This window comes from Haliotis cracherodii, unplaced genomic scaffold (genome assembly GCF_022045235.1).
Source record: "Haliotis cracherodii isolate W230 unplaced genomic scaffold, xgHalCrac1.p SCAF_3, whole genome shotgun sequence".
Lineage (NCBI taxonomy): Eukaryota > Metazoa > Mollusca > Gastropoda > Lepetellida > Haliotidae > Haliotis > Haliotis cracherodii.
The window spans coordinates 29531273-29551034 of NW_027266286.1; the positions used below are offsets into that span (position 1 = coordinate 29531273).

Genomic DNA, 19762 nt, shown 5'->3' on the forward strand with positions numbered 1-19762 from the left:
GTCTAAGTTGCCAGCCCTGGTGTTCTGCACATCGTCCATGTTAACACCCTCTCTCCAGGCACCAGGGATGACGTTGTGGTTAACATCCTCTTGATCAGTGAGAGGGTTCTGTTCACCAGGATATCTGACCCTCATGATGTTGTGAAGGCACACACAGGCGAGGACTGGGGGAGAGTAAACACCGGAATCTGTTTGCAAGGATACCAAATGCATTTACCACAACTCGTCTGACCCTCGAGAGGCGGTAGTTGAAGATCCTCTCGTCATTGGCAAGACCCCGTCTGGAGAAGGGCTTCGTGAGCCAGGTATTCATGCCAAATGCATTGTCTGCAATGATATAGTAAGACATCGGTCTGTCATCACCGGGAATGGGGGGCTGCTGCTGGGATGCCGATTACACCCCTTTCAATGGCGTTTTTCAGCTCACACTGGTTCCAAATCTGAGCGTCGGAGCAACCACCTTGTGCACCAATATTCACCCACCGGAACTTGTAACCGGCGTCGACTAGGGCCATCAGAACTTTTGAGTGATATCCTTTATGTTGCAATTATAGTCTCGCATACGTCCCGAACAATACCAGAGATGGTATTGTGCGCCACCCTGAAGCCATACATCAAGGTCCGGTAGCTGTCCCCCGTAGCAAGGTAACGCTGTGTGACTGCTAGCCTCACTCCAGGTTCGATGGACTGTCTGTACCAGGTAATTTTCTTCATAATCATGCGACCCACTACTTGTAACAGTTCTTGGAACATCTGTAGGTCTATTCTCACAAAGTTCTTGAAAGCAGCTGGATTTTCCACACTCAGTTCAGCCATGATAGCTTCATACTGGCCGTGGATGGGTCGTGGGAGGAGCCAGTCCCTGGTCCACCATGTCTTCTGCCTCCGGTCACCTCTCAGTCTGCCCTCAAGCAGCTCCACCATGGCCCTGGCTTTTTGTGGCATATCAATGTCCTGGTCCAGCCAGTTCAGTGCCAGCCTCAGTTGTTGGTTGTTCATGTTGGTTGTTGTTAGATGTAGACTTCTTGGATGAAACAGATATGAAGTAGGGCCCTATAAACTGGAAGCCTGGTGACAGAACGGGGGTGACACCTAGATGACATAATCCGTAACATGGGCGGATAAAGAGGGGGCTGCGGGGGTGCGCACCCCCCTTTTTATTCCGAAATAAATCATTATTTCTGTATTAATTACCACCAAGACAATAAATAGATTTTAATTGTGCACCACCCTTTTCCAAAAAGCTGTATCCGCCCATGCGTAATAAACTGTAGTGGACCGTAGTAAGCTGTATTATGCCGTACTGTCGCGTAGTAACCCGTAGGAATCCTTGAGAAACCTTGGTAATCCCTACCTATCCCTAATAGAACGTAGTGCCATCGTGCTGGTCCGTGACAAATCCGTTACAAACCGTATTGTATCCTTGGCTAATCCGTGGGGTAACCGTACAAGTACGTAGTTCACCGTAACTAACCTTACCGATCCTTGGCGGCTTGAGTCCGGGGATGTACTACGAATTAGTACGGTTTATTACGGACTAAGACGGATAAGTACGTTCTAAAACGGATCAGTAAGGATGTACTACGGTTGTCTGATCCGTGGGGAATTTTGGAACATGCTCAAAAATTGTCACGGATATACAAGTACTACTACGATTGACCCAGGATACAATACGGACAGCTACGGACCACTACAGATTGCCACGAATGATGCCGGGTCGTATCCGTGGCTAATCCGGCGTCCGGTCCGTGAATGTGTGACCGGGGCATGACACCGGTCTGTAAATGATCGAGTGTGGACCAGACAACCAGATTTGCACCCCTTGGGCACGCCAGAAACCTATGATTGTGGGTTGGAATCCCAGTTCGCCCCGATTATGTTTCTAGGTTTGTCAGCACCAAACCCGTGCTCGTGGGTTTCACCGAAGTGGTAAACGTCTGAAGCCAGCATCACTACGGGCATTCCTACCAACCACATTAAGCTGACACGCCGTGATATAACTGTAATACTGTTAACTCACTCACTCACTCTCACTCAAAGGGTCAACATTGGGACAGATTGAGAATTTTCACGAGAACTAAAACTACAAAGCTTATTATTTAATCTAAGCAGCCGTATATAAAATAATATTGATACTAAATTCATTTTTCCAGAAAATACTGATCAGTACTCTGTATGTACACTGATGGAAATGAATAAGCGAACACTAAGTTTCAGAGACAATAAAATGTATCGACTTAGACAATTGAACATTTCAACTCATCGCAGGGATGGTTTATTACTTTCATATATGACTGATACGTTTTCACGAGAACGATCAGCATCTAAGCCGTATATATATCCCAATTACGTTGTTTGCTTTTATCTATATATTTTTTCTACCTCAACAGCTTTAGATACAATCATTTCTAACAGGCTGCACAATTCCACGAACTCCCGCATATGAAAATAGGTCTACATATAAAACAGCATTATCAATCACAGGCACTATCATTTTTAAATAAAAGGTCTGCTATTATAAGTCTGCTTAACACTGATAATCATTTATAGAGGTTAACGAATGATAATTCAGCGGATGGCTATAGTCATTCGCGCAAGGATCTGACAAGCTCGGGACTACTTTGACCCAGTTTCGGCACTTTCCGGCACATGCTACGGAAAATTACGAGCCGGTCAGTCAATATAGTCGTGCTACATCATCACGCAGAGTGGCCATGGCGGGTGCCGGTGACCAATTCTTCGAAGGAACAGAGAAACTGTTAGAGGTGTGGTTTGCATCTTCCTGTGATGAAGAGTGCGATCTACGGACAGTTGCAAGGTGAAACTATGTTTTTATTCCCATGCCACATTGATCACGTGTATTAGCAGGTTGTCGAACACCGGCACAAAAGGTGGAGTGACAGCAGGTGATTTGGTCCAGTGCTCAGTCAACGGCGGCTTCTCCGATAAAACTTAAAAGTCAATGTGGAAATTCTGATTAGCGTCTAAAAACAAGGTCCCGGGAAATAGACAAGTAGCTTATTTTGTCGATGCAAACCTATACTTTTGTTGTCAGTCTGCCAATTTCTCTAAATAACCCAGTTCCATTTGCGCCGTGATGAGGTGTTGTCATGACAACACTGATGTTGTAGCCTACACGCATCTCCTTAATCTCTTGAGAAAATGAAAATGTTCTTGTTTTAGTGCATATAGTGCAGGTGTGAATGACGCTACAGTGCCGGGCTATCTAGTTGAATTTTGAGTTTTCATCTTGCTTTGCATTCATTATCTTTATTGGGCCTAACCAACATTTATTTGTTTTTGTTGTGGAGTAATGACAGAACAGCACTCTAGGAGGGGCCTGATTGGGTATACTGTTTAGCGTAAAACAACTAGAAAACACTATCGTAAACGTAGGATAGTCAAATTTTTATTGTGTAAGATTAATGTAAAATGTCCATAAAAATGCTTAACATTAATTAGATCTACAATTATATTGTTCATCATAATCATGATTAATCATTTCATAAAAGTTGTCTATACCCTTGTGTTATGGGTTTTCAAGCCCCTTTGAAGTATTTCTCATTATGTGTCTGATAACAATCCCATTACACTAAAATTAAGTCTTACCTTTGAGAACAATTATATCTGTAAGCGAGACAAGTCGATCAGGCACCTCTTGTTATCGTCACATGATTTCGAGGCCCCTCCATCAAGTTAAAAACAGGTACACAACATAGTCACTTGGCATTACACACAGGATGATTATTAACATCAGCTGATACGTAACCACAATTGTCATCAGATCAAGTTTGATTAAAATGTGCATTAGTCAAAATGTAAGTTTTGAGGTATGTTTTCATTACTTATTGAATATCCTTCCTTGTGTAGCTTAATTCGAATTTGGAACATAACTTCAGTTGCAACCAACGAACACTTTGATGTCTTTAGTGGACTTTGAAGCGTCTACCTTGATTACGATGTTATGTGCATGGTCACATGTTAAGGAGCTTGAAAAAAGGTGTAGCTCGAAATGTCACACCAAATGAGTAGTGAAAAGGTAAATATTTTCATCCATTGCGCCATACTTGACACTGCCAACTGTATATCGTTAGGATGCCCAAATACCTGGCACACTGTCTATGAAAAAGATGGCTAAAACAGCTAACAGAAACTGATAGGAGCACATGCAAGTATCGAGGTACGTGTTGGATTGTGAGCATGGTATCATGATATGTATCGGATCTCACAGTTGTGACAAGTAGTCTCCCTACTAGCAACATTTGTGTATGACGTCTACTCAATCAATCTTTATTTCGTACTCAAAAGGCCACTGGCCTTAAGTACAAAATACAATTCAGCATAATTAATCATTACAATAGAACATCAAATTGAAATAAATGATCTCCCACATATATACATCATGACAACCATAAATATGCTCATTTTATTCTGGCATAGATAGTATTTAATTAACAGTTAACAATTTCATTTCTATGGGCAAAAGCATGGTAAATAAACATTGATAAATTCTTTACAACCTCTTTTATCTCACATTTTAATAAACTTATAATTTTACATATGTTTGGTTAACTGTAATAGTATTTTGGTAAGTATTTTATTCTTAGTTCTAAATATAATGGACATCTGATAAGGAAGTGTTACTCGTCTTCTATTTCATATAAGTTACACGTTACATTTTCTTTGTTCTCGTGGGGTAATTATATATCTGCCTGTTTCAATATGTAGATCATGCGACATGCAACAAAACCGTGCCAATGCTTTTTTATATTCTGGTATGGTAATATCAACGAGATAGCATTCTCTATAAATGTAAGATTTAAAAAGTTGATAATAAAAGTGTTTATTTGATAATGCTAATGAAACATTCAATGATTGTAAATAAATATCTTTGGTATTTCCACTGTCCAAAGTGTGCAGTGAGGCCATCTTATTGTTGATAGTCATTTTGGACTATCAAAGAGACGTGTACCTGGGTCATGACCAGATGTTTCTAGAAATGAAGTTATGGAATATGTAACAATGGGGTGAAGTGAAGAATGCAGGGCTTGGAGTTCCTTATATTACAGTTGCAATGGCACAGTTAGGTCATAAATACATGGTTAAAATATGTTCCCAGTGCCTGTAAGGCGCTCATCGAAATCATATTTTCGGTTTATCTTAAGGGTAAAAAGAATAATAGTCTTGGTTCTCAGGTAATACCCGCATTATCATAAAGACTGCAGCATGTTTTGTTTTTATCACCATTTTCAAAAAAATATAAAAATCCTAATACTTAAACACAATGCTAAAAAAGAATTTAAAATGGAAACAAAAACGAAACGTGCAGTGAACGTCATGATGATGTGGGCAGTGCCTGGAACCAAGACTATTATTTTTTTTAGCCTAAACAAGCCACTGATAATTTACTTTCACACAAGTAAAGTTGCCGAAGGATGATAAGTCGATTGGCTCTGTAGAGAACCACACCCCAGTGACTTTTGATATCAAAATATACCAACACAAAACTTTTAACCTCTAGGGCTTGCTGAGGCATCTGTAACGTGTTTCAACGGGTGTTGATGAATCAGCTGATGTCAAAACAAACAAGGGTGCGGTACCATTTATCATCCAAAATCATTCCTCCAACTGTTTCAGTTTGTAAATCATAATAAGCAACATCTTGAGTGTAAAAGTACGAAAACCAGCATCAGTGGCAGAGAGATTTGGGATTCCAGTTGATGAACAGTTTCAAAAGCATTGAATTGCAGAGATATCTCCGCTGGATCTCACCCATTGTAGTCTCCTGCAGAAGCCAGTTATAGATGATAAATGAACATAGGTGACATGCTTAATGAACCTATTTCTATTTCTTTTAATGCAATCCTCGTGATTGCACACCTAACAAAGGAAACACCCATCCTCTGTATGAATACCCTGTGACCCACTTGAATGAAATCTGAGTGTGTTTCTATCCCTTGAATGGCAACATATGTTCAATGATCCTGCTACCTACTAGTGGAATTCAATTTTCATGTTTATAATATCATACTTGAATAACTTGATGATTCATATTTTAATAACATTGATAATGTTTTGGCCAATTGTGAATAACAATAGAAAAGTGTGTTGTGAGCACTTCCAGACTTGATTACAGTAAAACATGGATATAACGAACCACAAGGGACCGGAGAAATCAGTTCGTTATATCCGTTCTTCGTTATATATACGTTTTCACTTGGAAACGTCCACCATCTTGGATAAAACAATACATGTAAATGCAGCATTGACTTGCATTAGCAGTGATCACTTCATAGCATTCAGCTGATAACATTTCATAACATTCATTTAAGTATAACAAGGTTGATCCGTCACCGCTGTTTGTGTTGATTCGCTGCGAATGTGTTGATTCATCGCTGATTGCGTACAGCCAGTTGTCGGACACTTGACACTGAGTGAGATTTCTCAGTTTGCTATACACGTTACTAATTAGTGATAGATGGGTTTGTCGGTGATAAGATATCAGTTCGCTGTATCCGTTAGTTCGCTGTAGAGTTTGTTATGTACGTAAATTTTATATGATATCATGTAAGAGATAAATCGGGGATTTTTTAAAAGTTCGTTGTATCCGTTTGTTCGCTCTATCCGTGTTCGTTATATCCATGTTCTGCTGTATGTAATAAGTGACTGCCATCATTTTGCTGGAATATTGTCAAGTATGGCATTAAACAAGACACAAAAACAAAAACAAAACATGCACAAAAAAATCGATCAGTCAAAACGATTTGATTGATAATCAAGATCTATATTGTAAAACAGGTCTTACCCCGCGAAGTACATCACATCACTTGAGCACCTTGATTAAAAATGTGAAAAGATTTGCAACATATCTGTCAACGCCAAGTTGACAGTACTCGTGCTTTGCAAATCCTGCAGTCAGCCAAAATCGGCATGCTGAAATCCATGTTGTTTGCAAACCGGATGTCTAGTTCATTACACGATTTTGATTGGACTTTGCATAGACTCATTTGTCCTGCCAAAAACTCCGGAAGCCCAGCCTTGTTCAGCAGTGGTGGAAACTGGACTTTTATAGTCAGGTAACGCATTTGCCTCTGGGTGATGAGTGTAGTGTAAGTCCTTGACCTGGGTTGAATACTTCTAGGTCCCTGGTACTCAATGCCTGCTGCCAGGGTTGAATACTTCTAGGTCCCTGGTACTCAATGCCTGCTGCCAGGGTTGAATACTTCTAGGTCCCTGGTACTCAATGCCTGCTGCCATGGTTGAATAATTCTAGGTCCCTGGTACTCAATGCCTGCTTCCAGGGTTGAATACTTCTAGGTCCTTGGTACTCAATGCCTGCTTCCAGGGTTGAATACTTCTAGGTCCCTGGTACTCAATGCCTGCTTCCAGGGTTGAATACTTCCAGGTCCCTGGTACTCAATGCCTGCTGCCAGGGTTGAATACTTCTAGGTCCCTGGTACTCAATGCCTGCTTCCAGGGTTGAATACTGCCAGGTCCCTGGTACTCGATGCCTGCTGCCAGGGTTGAATACTTCTAGGTCCCTTGTACTCAATGCCTGCTACCAGGGTTGAATACTTCCAGGTCCCTGGTACTCAATGCCTGCTGCCAGGGTTGAATACTTCTAGGTCCCTGGTACTCAATGCCTGCTGCCAGGGTTGAATACTTCTAGGTCCCTGGTACTCAATGCCTGCTGCCAGGGTTGAATACTTCTAGGTCCCTGGTACTCAATGCCTGCTGCCAGGGTTGAATACTTCTAGGTCCCTGGTACTCAATGCCTGCTGCCAGGGTTGAATACTTCTAGGTCCCTTGTACTCAATGCCTGCTGCCAGGGTTGAATACTTCTAGGTCCCTGGTACTCAATGCCTGCTGCCAGGGTTGAATACTTCTAGGTCCCTTGTACTCAATGCCTGCTGCCAGGGTTGAATACTTCTAGGTCCCTTGTACTCAATGCCTGCTGCCAGGGTTGAATACTTCTAGGTCCCTTGTACTCAATGCCTGCTTCCAGGGTTGAATACTTCCAGGTCTCTGGTACTCGATGCCTGCTGCCAGGGTTGAATACTTCCAGGTCCCTGGTACTCGATGCCTGCTGCCAGGGTTGAATACTTCTAGGTCCCTGGTACTCAATGCCTGCTGCCAGGGTTGAATACTTCCAGGTCCCTGGTACTCGATGCCTGCTGCCAGGGTTGAATACTTCCAGGTCCCTGGTACTCGATGCCTGCTGCCAGGGTTGAATACTTCTAGGTCCCTGGTACTCGATGCCTGCTGCCAGGGTTGAATACTTCTAGGTCCCTGGTACTCAATGCCTGCCACCAGGGTTGAATGCTTCTAGGTCCCTTGTACTCAGTATATTTTGGCTCCTTATCCAGCTTATTAGGGTTTTATTTAGCATTGAAGGAACGTTTTTGAACATAATTGTGCTTTAAGCACTTTTTCATGTGAATTCATCTGGTTATGTGATGCCCCAATTCACATATCATATAACCTTACTACATGTTTTATGTATGTTATCAGTAAATAATGCACTGTAAAGACATAAAGGTACGCAAGCTGAAATGCACCAATTATTATGTATATTGTCGTCAAACTATTGTTTCGGGTTTTTGTTCATCCATATTAACACGCTTTCATTCAGAACCAACTGGAATAAATTATGGTGATTATCATGTCTACTATGCATTTTAATCCGGAGCTCTGACACAGATAAACATAAGCATGATAAGGTAATAGAGATGTCACAGCATGTTTCAAATCTCCCATGACAGTAATAAAAAAAATGGAACAAGTACGATTTCTGTTTGCATCCTAAAAAATATAAGGTCACACAAAAGTTAAGTGTGTTTCCTGTTTCAGCCATCTATTACTATAGCCCGTTTGCTGCAATATCGTACCAAAGAAATGCAAAAGAGATAGAAATCAACAACCAACAATAGCCTTAATGACATGAAAGTTGTTTGTTTGTCCATGCAAGCTCATCACAATAATTTCATATGTAGTCATGAAGTAGAGAAAAAGTACTTGTTGGTGTATTATATGGAGAATCTCACCCTCGTGTCTTTTGATATCAAATATATGAACACAAGTTGATAAAAGTGGAAAAACTCACTTGCCGAGGAGTTTTCCCACTTTTATCAACAAGTGTTGATCATGTTGATATATTTTATATCAAAAGACAGGAGGGTGAGATTTTATTTATCATCCAAAATCATTCTTCCAACTTTTTCAGTTTGTAGACAGTAATAAGTAGTGTCTCAAGTGTAAAAAGTACTGCTAACAGCTTCAGTAGCAGAGCCATTAGTGATGTCATTTGATTGTGACGTCATGGTAGCCAATGACTCCGCAATGGTCTGAAAAGCATTGTGATGCAATTTCATTGCAGCGATATCTACAGTGTAGATATCGCTTGATCTCACCCAAGTGATATCTCCTGTGAGGGCCAGTTTTGGATGATAAATAGTGCTCAACACACAAGCACAATATGTTTACTCCTTTGGTATATAAAATGGACAATAACGTGCTGGTGATGTACATCAGGGGGCAACTCAAGGGACAAAAACAAATGGGTGTCGGGCTAACAAGGGGCACTAGATTGGGAAATCTGGAAACAGGTTTTTTGTGCCTAATGTAATAATGAGCAGGTTATTTTAGCTGAAACAGTCCTATGTATTTCAAACCAATAGTACACAAGTTCATGGCAGCCAGTGTTCCTACTTTTTGACTTGTTTACCTACTACAACAAAGATACCTTTACACAGATCTGTTGAATAGCCAGGTATACGCCTGGATGCTCATGACTTGACACAGCCCACTGTTTATGGTGGTGGTATTCTAAAGGTTGGTCTGTTTATAGTCCGACATTGTATGACCTTGGCATACAGCCTTAGAAATTGTTGTGACTCCTCCAAAAGTAGGGTAAAACTGTAATCATTGACAATGTGTGAATTCCAATGAAAACCAGTGACCTTGGACATGCAACAAAGTACACACACTCTCAAACAATACACACATTTTTCACAAGTAGAACCATCAAAATATGTGTATCGTTCAAACATGTTTTTGTCATATTATACGTATAATCTTCCTTGAAACTGTTATTGGAAATTCAATTTTTCCAAACAATTTAAACAAAGTGGCCAAATGATTTTTGTGTGTACAGGTAACTGGATGTCGAGTTTCACTGGATGCAACACATTGTGTCCTATATACTTAACATTAAGAAGGGGGTCGGGTAGCCTGGTGGTTAAAGCGTTCGCTCGTCACGCGGAAGACCTGGGTTCGATTCCCGACATGGGTACAATGTGTGAGGCCCATTTCTGGTGTCCCCCTGCTGTGATATTGCTGGAATATTGCTAAAAGCGGCATAAAATCAAACTCACTCACTCATTAACATTGAGAATGGTCAAACTGATTCAATGAAGTGTGTGAAAAGTCTTGCTGTTCAGTCTTTGTCACTATTGTACTACAGCTATGCATATTACATATATATAACATGACTGATGTTGAGTGTAAGAAGTACACTCAGAGTATCAGGGGTGGATTTCTGTATATAACCGATATAACCGTGAAGATCCAGGTTAGAATTGGTCTTCAGCAGCCCATGCTTGCAGTAAAAGGCAACTATGTTTGTCATAAGAGGCGACTAACAGGATCGGGTGGTCAGGCTCACTGACTTGGTTTGATGCATGTCGACGTATCCCAATCGCATGGATCGATGCTCATGATGTCAATCACTAGATTGTCTAGTCCAGATGTGATCTTTTACAGGCCATCTTTCATATAACTGGAATATTGCTGAGTGCAACATTTAATCAACAAACAAACTTATGAGCTTAAAACTTCTGAGCATGTGCCGTGATATGACATCAGTAACATGCCTTGAAATCAGTTAAAGTGAGGGAATGCCAAGTACATGCCTTGACTCCAAGAATTATTACAGAGAGTCCTTGGACTCAAAAATAGCTAGAAGCAAGTAAATCACCGTGATGTGTAATTCTTGTAATGACATAGACACAAGAAATTGGTCATTTTGAACTCGACCTTGTGTAGCTTTTAGACATAATCTACTCATGTTATTGGACATTGTCTACTCAACCCGTAAAGATCCGGATTAGAATAGGTCTTCAGCAACCCATGCTGGCCATTAAACGTGACTATGCGTGTCCTAAGAGGCCACTAACGGGATCGGGTGGTCAGGCTCATTAACTTGGTTAATGCATGCCATGGTATCCCAAAGGGGTGGTTTGATGATCATGATGTCAATCACTGGATTGTCTAGTTCCAACTTGATTATTTACAGACCACCGTTATGTTGCTGGCATATTTCTGAGTGTGGTGTTAAACAACAAAAACACAACATAGTCTACTTGTGCTGTGGGACATCATCTACTCATGTTATAGGACATATTCTACTCATGCTATAGGACATCATCTACTCATGCTACAGGACACAGTCTAATCATGCTATTGGACAAAGTATACTCGTGCTATTGGACATAGTCTACTCGTGCTATAGGACAAATCTACTCATGCTATAGGACATAGTCTACTCATGCTATAGGACATAGTCTACTGACGCTATAGGACATAGTCTACACATGCTTTTGGATAATATCTACTCATGCTATAGGACACAGTCTACTCGTGCTATAGGACAAAGTCTACTCATGCTATTGGATATAATGTACTCATGCATAGTCTACTCATGCTATAGGACATAGTCTACTCGTGCTATTGGACATAGTCTAATCGTGCTATTGGACATAGTCTAATCGTGCTATTGGACATAGTCTACTCGTGCTATAGGACATAGTCTACTCGTGCTATAGGACATAGTCTACTCCCGCTATTGGACATAGTCTACTCCCGCTATTGGATATAGTCTACTCATGCTATAGGACATAGTCTAATCGTGCTATTGGACATAGCATACTCGTGCTATTGGACATAGTCTAATCGTGCTATAGGACAAAGTCTACTCATGCTATAGGACACAGTCTACTCATGCTATAGGACATAGTCTACTCATGCTATTGGACATAGTCTAATCGTGCTATAGGACAAAGTCTACTCATGCTATAGGACACAGTCTACTCATGCTATAGGACATAGTCTAATCATGCTATAGGACATAGTCTACTCATGCTATAGGACATAGTCTACCCATGCTACAGGACATAGTCTAATCGTGCTATTGGACATAGTCTACTCGTGCTATAGGACATAGTCTACTCATGCTATAGGACATAGTCTACTCCCGCTATTGGATATAGTCTACTCATGCTATTGGACATAGTCTACTCGTGCTATAGGACATAGTCTACTCATTCTATAGGATATAGTCTACTCATGCTATAGGACATAGTCTACCCATGCTACAGGACATAGTCTACTCATGCTATAGGACATAGTCTACTCATGCTATAGGACATAGTTTACTCGTGCTATCGGATATAGTCTACTCATGCTATTATACATAGTCTACTCAGGCTCAATGTGTTTCATTCTGTTTGTCAGGAAAGAATGGGAAGGCCTTCTCAAGCTCGTCCGATGTGAGATTATCAGCTGCATCTCGGATGAAGACATGGATGCGTATGTACTCAGGTGAGAATGATTCCTGCTACCATGACAGCAGCCCCAGCACCCCATGCGTGCTCCACTGTTGACATCAGTAGAAACTAAGATCACCAGGCTGCTATTGTGTCAGGCGACATGGTCAACCAGTCTTAATTTGGATCATGTTAATACATTTACGCTGTTTGTTTTCCAATGATAACATATTTTTTTAATCATTATTTCTATATGTAAATTTTTGCTCTCTGTTTTTTTTAACGATATTGAAATGACAAAGCTGTGACGTGTTGCAACAGCTTGAGGATATCAGCTGTAATGTTTTTGTGTTCACTGTGCGACACTAACCATGATAACTGTCGTGTGTCGGGAGTCCTTCAACATTATAGAAATCTGAAAATATACCATCACCAATGTTAAGCTATGCAGATGACTGACTGATAATTAAAGATACACAGCATTATCCTCACGACCATGATGTTCCAAACAGATTAGGCTGATATTATCATAGTTCATATCAAAGGTGACTGGTTATAGCATCATCATGATATATGGGAAGTGTGACATCACTGCATTGCTCCACACATCAGTGCACCGTATCAATGGAATGGTGCTGCATGCTAGGAATTGAGAAAAATTATAAATGTGCATGTTTTGATCCTTTTTGCTGAAAGATAATACCCCACCATGATGACATTTGTCTGTGATATTTATAGATAAGCATATCCCAATGTGGTTGAAATCTCTATAAAACAGTAAATACTGTCAGTTGTACTGGTACAAAAACTGTTATTATGTTGTGCGTGTTGAGTGATTTATCTCTATGCCTCTGTAGCAAAGTGTTAGTTTGACACTATTGTTAAAAAGAGCACCTAGTGCATTTGAATACAGACCATCCCCTTTCCATTTTTTTTTTTGGGGGGGGGGAGTTGGGTACTGTAAACAGCTTTATTTCTGCGCCGTTAAAATATTGCGAATACCACGCCAAAGACAATACTGCGACGAGATATTTTTGCGAGTTGCCGTGTTGAGATGACCCCTCGCGTACCAAACAATAGACAGCTTCTCTCCGAAGCTAGTTTTTCTGAGTTGGCCGGAAAGTTGACCGGAAGAGATTGCAACCAATTATCAAATACCATAATTGACTCAACTCAGTGTCATGTCTTGTGTGGACAAAATTTCAAAGGACACTGACACAATCAAGCGAGGTTGGAAGAAGGCAGGATTCTGCATTCATTTGTGTTTTAAACTTATTGAGTAACTTGTAGTTCTGGTTGATGATTTCAACATTTGATGAGGTGTTGCAATGAATAAAGTATGTATGTATTATTTATACTTATTTTTGCGTTTTTAATTTTTGCGATTGAGTCTCGTTCGCAAAACTCGCAATAATAAAACGGTCGCAAAAAATTCCCTGTTTACAGTATTTTTCATTTCAAAATTATTTAATCTGTCTCCAGAAATTGTAGCTTCCACCTCTATAAGCCATGTTGATACGACTGTAATTGTGGTGTTTTCCTTGTACTGTTCAACAGTGATGGAAACTAACATTTTCAGTCCACTAGTCCTTATAATGATAACATTTAGCAAAACCCTTAAAAATAGCAAATTTCTACTAGTCCTTTGATACCTTAACAATTGGACAGTTTGGCAAGGACTACAGGACTAGTGGCAGTTTCTAATATTGTTCAATGTGTTCAGAGGTGGATGCAGGGTTATGAAATACAGTTCACATTGTCACAGGCAAGTACACTGTTGCCATCTACTTGTCCGCAGTACAGGGCTTCTGGACAAAATATTTTGTGACTTGCATTTTGTGTCACCCCCTGTTAAGACTTGGTTTGGAGTGGAGGGACTTGTAGCTTTTCCTATCACAGGCTACGAACAAATGAAGTGTGATGGTGATTTATTAGTATAACAGTGCATCTCATGTCTGAAAATGTTTAACAAATGGGTCAGGTGGGTATTATTAAACCAATGCATTAGGCCAAGGATAGAAACTAGCCCTAACTATCCTGAGCCAGTTTCCCTAATGTTAAAGGTATCCTAAGGGCTGTAGAATTTCTAGCCTTTAGTGGATGTTCTTACATAATATCACCAGTCATCAAATGTTTGTTAAATTCTATCCTTGTATTAGGCCCTTGATTTGAAAATGAAATGTTGTACACTTAAAGTGTTACAGGGTTAAGATATATATCTTTATGTGGCTATATATTTCTTCCTGCACACAGCGAGAGCAGCATGTTTGTGACCAGAGACAGATTTATTCTGAAAACCTGTGGACGCACCACTCTACTGTTGGCCGTGAACCCACTCATCAAGATAGTGAAGGATAACTGTGGATTTGACAAAGTCATGGTAAGTTCCGAGCTACAGCTGACATATTGTATCACCAGGTTCCCATGTTTGTTGCGTGATGTGACCGGAGTTCCAGAATACCATGTTTTGGTATTTATAGGCACAGAAATAGAGAGGTGGTGGGTGTGATATTTGTTTTTGCACATCTGAAAGTGGTTAAGAAATATTTTACCAGATACTTGCAACACTTTTTAGCTTTTGTGGGTAGTGTTCTGTTAACATTGTAAGCATTGAGAAGAAGGTAGCTCAGCACATTAACTGCGAGAGATTACATGAGAAAGTTGACCTTCACTCAAACTGAGTCACAGTGTGGAGAGAGCTTGATCCTCGCTGATGCAGTGTGACATGCAGTCCTGCATACTGTCGGGGGGGGGGGGGGGGGAGATACTTGCTTTTCGCCAAATTGGTAAACTTGATAGAACAGTGTGACTTTTGACAACTTTCTAAAACTCGCTTGTTTGTCAGCACCTCATTCGTCTTATATCTTTGTGTGACTTCGGATTTCTCTTCCTCGAACTGATCCCTGTTAAATTGATGCAGTTGCTCATTTCTTATTGAAGTTACCAGTATAATGTGTATGGTAAGTAGGTCAATTCACAACTGGATGACATTTGTTCTCAACGACTCGAGCGAATCTCTGATATGGATGACATGATATAGCATTGCTGTGTGCGGTGTTAAACAACAAACTAACAAACAAATTTGTTACGTAAATATTCCCCATTTGCTTGTTTTCCCAAAAGTGGTTTAAAGTCTGAGGGACAGAATGTGTGCTTTGGCTTGTAACTATTCATATTGGGAATTCAATCTCATTTAATCTCAGCTTCATATCAGAGTTGAAGATCTGATCTTAATTAGGAAGAGTGTGCAGGATTTGAAATATAGAGGCGTGAATGATACAACAGGATAATTAAACATGAACTGTTCACACTCTTCAAGAAGCACAATGTTCATCACTGTTATTAACTCTATCTGTGGTTTACTGTTATCTGTGAATACATTTGGTTTATTTTCTTGCAGGATATCTTCTATTCTCGAAAGAATTTCTCTCGTCCAGAACTTCAACATGGAATTCATCGAAGTTTTGAAGATGAGGTAACTCTAGTATTATTTGAAAACAGCCTTAAATGCCATAAATATGATTCCAATACTGACTATTAATTGCAGTTTTCACAGAATTTTGTTTCAAATCCCAAAAAGTGACATTAAGAACTCACCATTATGCAAAAGTGCAATCCAAACACTGCTTTGGTGTATGAAAAATGGATTCCAAAAAGGAATCTGCATTTACCAAACTTAAAGGTTTTCCAGCTCAAATAGTGCTACTTGCCGTGCCTGACACATATAACACTCCAGATGGGGTCAGTTTGCTGAAAGTGCAGGAATGTTTTTGATGCAGACCACATTAGTATCATCACCTGAAACATGCCTGTGATAAAGTTTAGTTGCGTCCCTTGGGCACGCCAGAAACCTATGATTGTGGGTTCGAATCCTGGTTCGACCCGATTATGTTTCTAGGTTTGTCAGCACCATACCCGTGCTCGTGGGTTTCACCTGTGAGACCTGCATCACTTCGGGCTTTCCTCCCACATTAAGCTGACACGCCGCGATATAACTGAAATACTGTTAAAAGCGGCGTTAAACCCAACTCACTCACTCATTCACTCACTCACTCACTCAAGTTAAGTTGGAACAGTGCCCCAGTGGTCTAAGACACTGCAGTTCACTATGCAGAGTTGCCTCCCTTAGGTGTGAAAGCTATGATCAAGGGTTTGAATCTCGGTTCAATCAGATAACATTCAAAGTTTGTCAGCCCATGACAAGCTCGTCGGTTTCATCAAAGTGGTAACTGTCTGCGACCTGCATCACTTCAGACTGTCCACCAACACCAAGTTGACACGCCAGTATTTCAATGAAATACTGTTCAATATGACAGTGAACCAAACTCACTCAAATTTAGAATACTAAATAGTTATTTACCTTCACATGGTTTTATGGACATGTGTTTGTCTTTCAGGTGACACATCTGGATAAGCTGTTTCCAAGTAAGTATTCACGGGAAGACACTGTGGGGAGGCCACCGGTATCCAATGCTAGGCTGACTAGATTTGGGATTGGGTGGTCGATTGTGAATTCGGACTGATTGTGTGTCATTGTCAACATGGCAGTGTCTGCTACGATCTGTTTGGTTGAAACACATTAAGTGGGATTGGATCCCAGAAAATTGTCTAATTTCACCGTGGATGAATACTTTGTCTTCTTAAGTATCTCTTTGTTTTTTCTCCTGAAATTTGAAAACAAATGAGCCATTCTGCTTGGCAAAATGGATGCCACATTGATTATATTTTAAGTTTGTACATGTATACATTTTGTCAGGGACTTTCAGAACAACTTTGATATAGTTGCTGGTAACTAAGAGGGCTCAGTTGTCACCAAAGCACATGACCCAAGAAGATTCCGGGGTAGAATAGGTCTTCAGCAACCCATGCTTGCCGTAAAAGGTGACTATGCTTGTCGTAAAAAGCGACTAACGGGATCGGGTGGTCAGGCTTGCTGACTTGGTTGATGCATGTCATCGATCCCAATTGCGTGGATCAATTCTCATGATATATATCACTGGACTGTCTGGTCCAGACTCAATTATTTACAGACCGCAGTCATATAGCTGGAATATTGCTGAGTGCGGCGTAAAACATCAAACCAACCAACCAACCAACCAACCAAAGCACATATCATCCATTGTGAATTTCAGTCTCACAAAAAAGTTCAGGTACAGAGAGAAAGCTAGGGAAATGGCACAAGCATTGAATATTCATTAACACCGGTAAATTAAAAAAAACATACAGCTCAACTCCTATTTATCCCCAAAATGGATGGATTGGAGCTCACCTCGTCAAACCACGCTTTTCTTGTCCATACTTGATTATTTGCAGGTGAATGTGATATGTCTGGATTCAGAGAGTGAGCGAGTATGGTTTTAAGCTGCTTTTAGCAATATTCCAGCAATGTCATGGCGGGGGACACCAGAAATGAGGTTCTTACATTGTGCCCAGGTGGAAATCGAACCCGGGTCTTCGGCGTGACAAGCAAACACTTTAACCATTAAGCTACCCCACCGCCCTTGATATGTCTGGAAATACTTCTGGCTGACCCGCAATACCTGAGTGCCTTGAGTCCTAGTGCAGTGGAGTTCCTGCTCGTGGGCCATCTGTTGTAACATGCAGGATAACACGAACCTGTTACTCTATAAAAATTTGATATTCATATTGTCATTATGGGCAGCATCTAGTAAAGCCTATTTCTCTCACCTGTGCCGTTTTGGTAACCACACAGCTTGTATATTAGATATCAGTTGAAAACATTTCCCAGTAATCAGTTGGTGAAATAATTTGAGATGTTTAATGTATCAACACCAAGCCAGCTGCTTCAAATTGGATATGGCATTTCTCCAGGATTGTCTAGTGAGCAGGCACACTTGTGAAACCTTGTTTCCTTTTTCATATTGTGACCCTTCTATTCTGATGTGAACTGTTAGCTTTGAGTAGATTTTTTGAAGATTATTGTTTCCTTTTTCTTATCCATTAACTTTAGAGCAAACAGGCAAATTTATGAAAATCTTACTTTGTTTTGATTGGTCAGTTGATACTTCATTAAGAAATATAACGTGTGACCTAACTTTCAAGTCTGTTAAATCTTGAACGAACTTTCATTGATCTGAAATTTATCACAAGCGGCTGTTGTGTAAAGTATTCATAGTGATATAGTGGTATCTTGAAACTTGTCCAGCCTCAATTCTGATCCAAAGAAACCTGTTTTGTAATCTGAGTCTGTTGTGCAGACATTCATTCCTTGCGTGAAACTAGGCTGGCGCAGACATGCAACCTTAACCTAGATGTCTAGCTGAAGCTTATCAGGGATGTATCCCAATCCAGGCCATCAGAAGTAATTAGGCATGTCGATCAGATAGCTTCTTGTATTGGAGCATGTAGCTTGCTCTCGGGGTGTTGGGTAGCCTAGTGGTTGAGGTGTTAGCTTGTTACACAAGGCCGGGGTTCAATTTTCCAGATGGGTACAAAAAGTAGTGTAATAACCCAGCTCACTCACTGTTCCTCTCAGACTTTTCTTTATCTTTTACCTTCACACATTTGGTGTGCAGGGGTTAGGGCTAGGACGAATCAAAATTTACTACCAGGGGACCCAACCCCCTATTACCCTACCTTACCCAACCCGGGTACCAACTGATGAATTGATGCTCATGATGTCAATCACTGGATTGTCTGGTCCCGACTCGATTACTTACAGACCGCCGTCATATAACTGTATATTGCTGAGTGCGGCATAAAACAACAAACAAACAAACTGATGGGCACGAAATGTCCAATTGAGAATAGTTTGAATGTAGCCCTGGCAAAATGTATTTAGACACACAATTAAAACAACAGGTCAAGCATACACTGAAGTTTGCTGAAGCTTTATCTTTACTCAAAGTATCACAAGGAGTGCATTGATAGTCAGAAAGTAATACAAACATTACTGACAGAAACCAAAAAGTGTTTCATCAATCTCAATGCAAGTGAAAAGGTTGAGCTTTAATTTTTGTAATCTAGCTCTTGGTGAAATGACTGGGGTCAAAGATGGATCACAAGTATTGTTCTTGCTGGCACACTTAAATTGCATAAGGCACATGTGACCGCTTGTGAATGCCCTATGGCACACTTGATAGAGATAGATATCTTCCTGAGGCATGTTTCATGAACATACTGAGGGAGAGTTTGGTGTTTGAACCATAGATAAAAAAAACTGGAGCATTTAGGAGTTGATTTGAGAACAGAATGGACCT

General features: G+C 40.5%; 1 protein-coding gene across 1 annotated transcript in view; it reads left to right on the forward strand.

Moving 5' to 3' along the window:
• Positions 1-2641: 2641 nt before the first annotated feature.
• Positions 2642-19762, forward strand: part of LOC139474028 (S-adenosylmethionine decarboxylase proenzyme-like) — a 41978-nt gene continuing 24857 nt past the window's right edge. The window contains exons 1-5 of the mRNA XM_071256883.1: positions 2642-2818; positions 12511-12597; positions 14796-14922; positions 15943-16017; positions 16940-16967. Coding sequence (XP_071112984.1) covers positions 2715-2818; positions 12511-12597; positions 14796-14922; positions 15943-16017; positions 16940-16967 — 421 coding nt within the window. The 5' untranslated portion in view covers positions 2642-2714. The remainder of the gene's footprint in view (positions 2819-12510; positions 12598-14795; positions 14923-15942; positions 16018-16939; positions 16968-19762) is intronic.